The 8,914-nt window shown below is 55.9% G+C and overlaps 1 protein-coding gene across 1 annotated transcript; it reads left to right on the top strand.

The window, feature by feature from the left end:
- The first annotated feature begins 7,769 nt into the window (after window positions 1-7,769).
- On the top strand, window positions 7,770-8,903 carry LOC146420400 (uncharacterized). Its single transcript, XM_085048316.1, has 2 exons — window positions 7,770-7,984; window positions 8,163-8,903. The coding sequence occupies exons 1-2, from the start codon at window positions 7,933-7,935 to the stop codon at window positions 8,831-8,833; spliced, it is 723 nt and encodes a 240-aa protein (XP_084904442.1). The 5' UTR covers window positions 7,770-7,932; the 3' UTR covers window positions 8,834-8,903.
- Window positions 8,904-8,914: the final 11 nt, after the last annotated feature.

The raw sequence follows: 8,914 nt of genomic DNA, 5'->3' as shown, positions 1-8,914 counted from the left end.
GGGGATTTGGGGTGGATTTTGGTGGATTTTGGATGGATTTGGGGTAATTTGGGGTGGATTTGGGGAGAATTTTGGGGTAATTTAGGGGAATTTTGGGTGGATTTGTAGTGGATTTGGGGGATTTTGGGGCATTTGGGGTGGATTTGGGATGGAATTTGGGGTCAATTTCAGACAGATTTTGGGGAAAGTTTCAGGGAGAATTCGGGGGAATTTCAGGGGGAATTCAGGGTGGATTTTGGGGAAATTCAGGGGAATTTGGGAAGAAATTTGGGGTAGTTTTGGGGGCAATTTGGGGCAGATTTTTGGGTAATTTCAGGAGGACTTAGGGGAATTCTGGGGGGACTTCGGGGCAAATTTGCAGGAATTCCGGGGGGATTTGGGGGGGGATTGAATTTGGGGGGAATTCAGGGAGAAATTTCTGGGGAATTTTGGGGAAATTCAGGGGAATTTGGGGTTGAATTTGGGGGAATTTTGGGGTTGAATTTCAGGCAGATTTTCAGGCAGATTTTGGGGTAACTTTGGGCAGATTTTGGGGTTTCTCCTGATGCCCTCTCCCCATTTTCAGGGCTGATTTTGGGGATTTCTCCAGAAGTCTCAATTGGACCAAAATTCCAGAGGGATCCGGAAATCCCAAATCTCTTCCAAGTCCCTCAGGAGGAGGGAGGAGAGATTTTGGGGGAGGGGGAGATCGTTTTTGGGGAGGAAGAATCCCAATTTGGGGAGGAAAAATCCCAATTTGGGGATAAATTTGGGGAGGGATAATCCAATTTTGGGTCTGGGGGCTTCCGAGTTGGGGATTCGGGGCAATCTGGAGATTCCCGAATCAGCGCCGATGATTCACGACTCGGCTCCGGAGATTCCTGACTCTTTTCCTGCGATTCCTGAATGACCTCCAGGGATTCCCGACTCTCTTCTGGAGATTGCCGAATCTGCTCAGGGGATTCCGGGCAATCCGGAAATTCCCGAATCAGCACCGATGATTCCTGAATCTCCTCCGAGGATTCCCGAATCGCCTCCGATGACTCCTGACTCTTTTCCGGCAATTCCCGACTATCTAAAGATTCCCAAATCACCTCTGGGGACTTCCGAATCACCTCCAATGATTCCCAACCCTTTTCCAGGCAATCCGGAGATTCTTGACCCGTTCCCGATGATTCCCAACCCTTTTCTGGAAATTCCCGCCCTTTTTCCAGGTAATGCGGAGATTCCTGACTCCCCCCCGATGATTCCCAGCCCTTTTCCGGGAATTCCCGCCGCTGTTTGGTGCTGGCTCTGCAGGGCAGGAGTCCTCGGCCGCAGCTTTGGTCTCTGCGCTCGCTGAGCCTCAGCAACGCTCAGCTGCTCCGCCTGGAGCCGCGGAGGAGAGCGGGGGGATTCGTGCTGCCCTCTGGTGGTGTAAAGGAGGGACTGCAGGGCTGCGCCGTGCTGCTCAGCCAGACCTAATTAATCCCTAAATAATTAATTAACCCTGTGCTGCCCCCTGGTGGTGTAAAGGAGGGACGGTAGGGCTGTGCAGAGCTGCTCAGCCACCCCTAATTAACCCCGTGCTGCCCTCTGTTGATGTGAAGGAGGGACTGCAGGGCCACAGCGTGCTGCTCAGCCAGACCAAATTAACCCCTCATTCATTAATAAATCCCTAATTAATTAACCACTCCTAGTTACCCTGCCCTGAATTGACTGTGCCCCTAACTGACCCCATGCTGCCCCCTGCTGGTGTAAAGGAGGGACTGCAGGACCATGCTGTGCTGCTCAGCCAGACCTAATTAAATCCCAATTAATTAATTAACCCCTAATTAGCCCTGCGCTGCCCCCCTGGTAGTGTAAAGGAGGGACTGAAGGGCCTTTTAATAAGGCCTCTTTGTTTAATTTCCTTTATTTTACCTCAATTTTGGTTCTTCTGAAAGGATGAAGTAGGAAATTATTTAGATTGGAAAAGACCTCCAAGATCACCCAGCATTGCTTGATGACACCAGAAGAAACTATTACACAGCAGGTGAGATTTTTTAGGGTGTAAATTTAATAAATCAGCTCTTCCCAATGAATTTCCAATCTCAATCTGAATCCCGATGGATGTTCCTGCCCCGGCATTTGTTCAGGTGGCCACAGGGAATCAGGACAACGTGGAAGCCACCAGCCAGGTGTCTTCGCAGTGTTGGTCACTGGGAGTGAGGGTCACCTGGGCTCTTCCCAGTGTGGGTCCTCTGATGGGGGATGAAGTTGGAGCAGCACATGAAGCTCTTCCTGCACTCGGGGCACTTGCATGGCTTCCCTTACCGGTGGCTCCGTTGATGTTTGGTCAAGTGAGAACTCCTGGAGAAGCTCTTCCCACATTTGGGACACTCATAGGGTCTCTCCCCGGTGTGGATGCGCTGGTGCCCGATGAGGGTGGAGTTCTGTTTGTAGCCCTTCCTGCACTCAGGGCAGCGGAAGGGCCTCTCGTCTGTGTGAATCATCTGGTGCTGAAGGAGATTGCTGCTGGTCAGAAACATCTTCCGACACTTGGGACACTCATAGGGTCTCTCCCCGGTGTGGATGCGCTGGTGCCTGATGAGGTGGGAGTTGTGCTTGAAGCCCTTCCTGCACTCAGGGCAGCGGAAAGGCCTCTCGTCTGTGTGAATCACCTGGTGCTGGAGGAGTTCTGAGCTGGTTGGAAACCTCTTCCCACACTTAGAACACTCGTAGGGCAACTCCCCTGTGTGGATCCTCTGGTGGATGATCAGCTTGGAGCTCTGGCTGAAGCTCTTTCCACATTCCCCACACTCATAGGGTCTCTCCCCAGTGTGGATCCTCTGGTGGATGATCAGGTTGGATCTCCACCTGAAGCTCTTCCCACACTCCAAGCACTTGTGGGGCTTCTCCCCATCATGAAGCTGCTCAGGAACCTGCAGTTCTGAACTCTGATTAAGACTCTGATTGCCTTCCCGGCTCAGGGTGGGTCTTTGCTCCTCAGAGCACCCTGGGCTGGGTTTGCAGCCTCTCCTCATGCAGCATCTCTGGGCCTTTTCCTCCCTCTTCAATTCCTGGCTCATGGAGCTGCTCAAAACAGCCTCTTCCACGACGTTCTGCTGCAAGGATTTGTCCTCCCTGTCTCCACCCTTAGCCCACTGCCTGGGGGAGGAAGGACAAGGAGAGGATTTGGGATTTGCCTCCATGCCAGAGGGAAGGGGAAGGAGATCCCCCCAGTCCAACCCCCAACAGCAGCAGGGCTGTCCTGCAGCCAGGGGTGATGCTGGGCTGGGAGATGGAGCAGAAGAGGGGGGAAAGGGGCAGTGACTTCCTCCTCACCTGCCTGGGGGTCCTGGGGCATCTTCCTCTTTCTCGCACCTTCCTCCTCCATCCAGCCGAGGTTTGGGAATGGGAAATCCTGGTTTGGGGAAAAACAAGGAGTGACTACCTTGGGTTTGAAGGTCACCCTGTCCAATTCATCTCTAGAAGTCACCAGGGCTCTGGGGTTCATAAAAACCTCCAGACCACCAGGATTCAGCCTCAAAACAGACTCCCCCAGCAGTTCTCCCTCTCTGGCCTCTCCACTCTGGGGTTCTGGGTTTCCCCCTGTCAGGGCTGCAGGGGTCCCATGTCTACTGGGGGTTGCCCTCTCCAGCATCCCCACTCTCCCCAGACTGATTGAGGTCCCAGCAATCCCAGGGGATCCCCCTCTCCAAGTTCCCCACTTTGGGCTTCTGGGGGTCTCCTCTCTCTGGGGTCCTGCTTAGGGGAGTCAATGGGTTTGGGGGTCCCAGGGATCCCCTCTCCCCTGTTTCTCTCACCAGGCTGCCAGGGGTCCCCCAGCTCTGCCATTGCCCCTCTCCATTCTCCCCTCCCATGGCTCTCCCAGGAGTCCCCAAAACCAGTGTCCCCCACCCCCCCCTGGGTCCCATATGGTCCCCACGTGACCCCAGGCAGAGCCCAACCCCCACCACGGTGGGGATCCACATCCCCCCACCGGGGCTCTGCCAGCACCACCATGGGAACCCCCAAAAACACCTCCTGGGGACACCCCAATGTCCCCCCGAGGGGCATTTGCATAACCTGACTGGGGCTTACTGGGACCACGTGGGGAGGAAACTGGGGACACATTGGGAGAAACTGGGATCATACTGGGAGCAACTGGGACCATACTTTGGGCAACTGACTGAAACTGGGGTCATGCTGGAGGCAACTGGGAGTAACTGAGAGAGACTGGGATCATTCTGAGAGAACTAGAACCTTACTGGGGCAGCTGGGAGTGCCTGGCAATGACTAGGAGCATGCTGAGGGCAACTGGGATATACTGGGAATGTTTGTAACCATACTGGGCTGACTGGAACCACACTGGGAACAGTTGGGACCATGCTGGGGGCAACTGGGAGCAATTGAGAGTGTCTGGGGCCACCCTGGGCAGGACTGGGACTATAGTAGGAGCCAATGGGGGCAAGTGGGATCATCCTGGGAGGAAATGGGAACAATTGGAACTATGCTGGGGGCAACTGGGATCATACTGGGATCACAGTGGGGCAGCTTTGCTCATGCTGGGAGAGACTGGAATTATACTGGGATTGACTGGGAGTGGCTGTGGGCAACTGGAATGATGCTGAAAGCAACTGGCAGGAAGTGGGAATGACTGGCAGCATGCTGAGGGCAACTGGGATATACTGGGAGAGACAGGGAGACACAGGGATCATACTGGAAGCTACTGGGCTCATGCTGGCATTGACAGGGAGCAACTGGGATCACACTGGGGGCCACTGGCATCATACTGGGAGGAACTGGGATCATACCGGGATTACAGTCAGTGTCAATGAATTCTGACTGGGGCTTACTGGGAGCTACTAGCCCCATGCTGGGAGCCAACTGGGGATACACTGGGAGCAACTGGGAATGACAGAGTGCATGCTGGTGACAACTGGGATCTACTGGCAGTGACTGGGATAATCCTGGGGGCAACTGAACCATGCTGAGGTAACTGGGAGTGCCTGGGAATGACTATGAGAATGTTCTGGGCAACTCGGATATACTGGGAGTGCCTGAGGCCATGCAGGTGGTGACTGGGAGCATACTGGGAAAGACTGGGAATGTGCTGGGGGGAACTGGGACCATACTGGGGGCAAATGGGAGTGACTGGGGCCCTGCTGGGAGAGACTGCCATCATGCTGGACTCATAGTGGGATTGTCCTGGGAATGACTGTGACTATACTAGCAGCAACTGGGAGAACTGGGAACACACTGGGCAGGAAAGGGAGGAACTGGGAGCAACTGGGACCGTGCTGGGGGCAAATTGCATCTTAAAAGGGAATGACTGGGAGTGACTGGGTTCATACTGGGAGCAACAGGGATCCTAGAGGGAGTGAGGGGAAGTGACCAGGGTCAGACTGGGAGAGACTGGGCTCATTCTGGGAGTGAGGAGGAAACTGGAACCACACGGGGCGGGGGGCTGGGGGGGCAACTGGGCTCATATCGGGAGTAGCCACTTGCAGGACCCGGGAGCCCTGAGCCCCTTTCCCGGCCATCCTGCCCCCAAGCCACCAGACTGCCCCATCAGGGCTCCCAGCAATCCCAGGCATTGCCCCTCGCGGATTCCCCGCTCCGGGCTGCTGGCGCTCTCCTCTCCCTGCGGTTCTGCTTAGACAAGCCGCGGCTCCCGGAGCTCCCCAAAAGCCGCTGTCCCCCCCTCCCCCGCCGGTCACCCGGTGGCCCCGGGCAGAGCTTGGAGGGCCCGGGCAGAGCCCAACCCCCACCGCGGGGGGACCCGCATCCCCCTGCCCCCCATCGGGGCTCTGCCCGCACCGCCACCGGGACCCCCAAAAACACCTCCCGGGGAACCCCCCATGTCCCCCCGAGGGGCATCTGCGGCTCGGCTTTGGAGTCCCGAAAACTCCAAACATCCCCAAAAACCCCAAACGCAGGGACCCCCCGGATATTTGGGGCGAGCTCCCCCTCCCCGCTCACCTGCGGGATGGGGGCGGCGATGCTCCAGGGGGGCTGCGAATTCAGGGAGACCCAAACCGCGTGGCTCCTGCCCGATCCTTTTCTGTCCCTCCTCTTCCTCATCCTGTTCCTCTTCCTCTTCCCCCCTCTCCTCCCGCTCCGTCTCTCCTCCTCCTTCTCCGCCCTAATCCCACCTCCTTCTCCTCCTTGCCCCAATCCCTTCTCCCGCTCCTCCTCGTCCCTGCTCCTCCTCCGCCGTTGCCGAGTCGCTCGCAGCCCGCGGGAGGAGCGGGGATGCAGCCGGGACAGCTCGGCATGGGCAGCGCGGGGCTCTCGGCTGCTCCCAGCCCAGCGCTGGGGACAGGGGGAGCCCGGCCTGGGGAAAAGGAGAGGGAAACAGGGAAAACTGGGAGCTGCAGATCCAAAGTGGCCTTGCTGGGGAGCCTGGGCAGGGAGTTGCAGCCCTTGGGGCTCCTGTGGGGAGCCTGGAGATGCGGGATGGGGGGAACGCAGAGAGGGGTGGGGGATCCCAGCAGTGGCAGCACTGGAGTGACTGGGCTGTACTGGGATCGTACTGGGATCATACTGGGATTATACTGGCAATGACTGGGCTGTACTGGGGCACCTGGAATCTTACTGGGGTGTCTGGGAGTGACTGGGCATGACTAGGAGCATGCTGAGGGCAACTGGGATATACTGGGAGTGTCTGTAACCCTACTGAGCTGACTGGAACCACATTGGGAACAACCAGGACCATGCTGGGCAGTACTGGGACCACCCTGGGAGCAACTGGGATTGAATGGGAGTTACTGTGTCTACACTGGACACAACTGGGCATGACTGGGACCATGCTGGGAGGGACTGGGACCACATGGGTGTCACCGAATCTGCGGGAAAAAGAAAAACCCTCTAACACTGTATTTGAAGTGATAGAGAATCAGGCATTACCTTTTTTGCTGGCCAGGATGTGCCTAGGAAAGTATTCCAGGAGCACATGCCTTCAAAGAATTTTCCCCCAAATTTTATACAGTCAAAACCCCATAGAGATAAATTGTGTTAAAGTTCACTGGACCAGATTTGAGTAACCTCCGATATTCAGGTTCTCATTGGATCCGAATCTCTTCGCCTCTGATGCTAATTAGGTATTTCATTCTTCAGTGTTTCTTATCATTCCTTTTCTGGATCAGATGCCTTCATCCCTGCTGGAGGTGGCATCTGGTGGATGTTTGTGATAGCCACCATGCCCTGCGGATGTTCTGTTAATGGTCTTTATCTTTCTGGTTATCTTCGGGGTCACTCCCAATCCATGGTATGTTGATCTCATCTCCGTAGGGTGATTCTATATCTCCTAAAAGAACTAAAGAAAACTCGTTTTCCCCAGGTAAAGTCAAGTGAAAAACTAACTAGAGAGATACAATAAAATTTCTAAAGTTACATTGTTTCCAACAGTAGCAGCAGGACAGGACATCAGTTTTGGGGATCCCTGAGAGAGCTGGGAGGGTGGAACGCAGGACTCTCGCAGTACAAAGAGCAGAGAGGGGCAATACCAGAGCTGGGGGACCCCTGGCAGCCTGGAGGGGTGGGGGAGGCTGGAGATGAGGCAGGGCTGGGAACTGTGACACTGAAAGGGGTGATGGGGAGAGGGGGAAGCCCCGAGTGCCTGGAGTGGGGGGAGCCTGAAGAGGGGGACCCTGGGAGCCCTTGGAGCCAAAGCACAATCAGGGAAGAAGGGACCCCTGGGAGCACCGAAACCCCACGGCATCCCTAATCAGGACCCAGGAGAAGGGGGATCCCCAGGACCCATGAGAGCCCCAGCAGCTTTGAGAAGGGGGAACCCCAGAACCCCAAAGACAGGAGACTGGAAAGGGGGAACCCTGGGAAATTTTTTTTCTGAACTCACTCTTGCTTTTAGGAGAATTGTATGGACACAAAACACCTTGTGACTTCTAGAGATAGACTTGGGCAGGAGGAACCCCCAACCCAAGGCACTCACAGTTTTTCTTCCCCCCATTGCCAAACCTTGTCTGGATGGAGGAGGAAGCTGTGAGGAAGAGGAAGATGCCCCAGGACCCCCAGGCAGGTGAGGAGGAAGTCACTGCCCCTTTCCTGCTCTCTTCTCCTCCATCTCCCAGCCCAGCATCACCCCTTGCTGCAGGACAGCCCTACTGCTGTTGGGGGATGGACTGGGGGGATCTCCTTCCCCTTCCCTCTGGCATGGAGGCAAATCCCAAATCCTCTCCTTGTCTTTCCTCCCCCAGGCAGTGAGCTAAGGGTGGAGACCAGGGAGGACAAATCCTTGCAGCAGAACGTCGTGGAAGAGGCTGTTTTGAGCAGCTCCATGAGCCAGGAATTGAAGAGGGAGGAAAAGGCCCAGAGATGCTGCACGAGGAGGGGCTGCAAACTCAGCCCAGGGTGCTCTGAGGAGCAAAGACCCACCCTGAGCCGGGAAGGCAACCAGAGCCTTAATCAGAGTTCAGAACTGCAGGTTCCTGAGCAGCTTCATGATGGGGAGAAGCCCCAAAAGTGTGGGGAATGTGGGAAGAGCTTCAGAAAGATCTCCCAGCTTATGGTGTACCAGAGGATCCACACTGGGGAGAGACCCTATGAGTGTGGGGAATGTGGGAAGAGCTTCAGCCAGAGCTCCAAGCTGATCCGTCACAAGAGGATCCACTCTGGGGAGAGGCCCTACGAGTGTCCTGAGTGTGGGAAGAGGTTTCTGACCAGCTCAGATCTCCTCAGGCATCAGCAGATTCACACAGACGAGAGGCCCTTCCACTGCCCTGAGTGCAAGAAGGGCTTCAAGCACAACTCCACCCTCATCACCCACCGGTGCATCCACACTGGGGAGAGACCCTACGAGTGTCCCGAGTGTGGGAAGAGCTTCACCAGCAGCTCTCACTTGACCAAACACCAACAGAGCCACCGGTAAGGGAAGCCCTGCGAGTGCCCCGAGTGGGGGAAGAGCTTCGTGCCCTGCTCCATATTCATCCCCCATCGGAGGACCCACGTT

This window comes from Lichenostomus cassidix, unplaced genomic scaffold, assembly GCF_008360975.1.
Source record: "Lichenostomus cassidix isolate B80296 unplaced genomic scaffold, HeHo_3.0 HiC_scaffold_143, whole genome shotgun sequence".
NCBI classification, from domain to species: Eukaryota; Metazoa; Chordata; class Aves; order Passeriformes; family Meliphagidae; genus Lichenostomus; species Lichenostomus cassidix.
The sequence above is the reverse complement of the archived record's forward strand: the minus strand, read 5'-3'. Positions and strand labels throughout refer to the sequence as shown.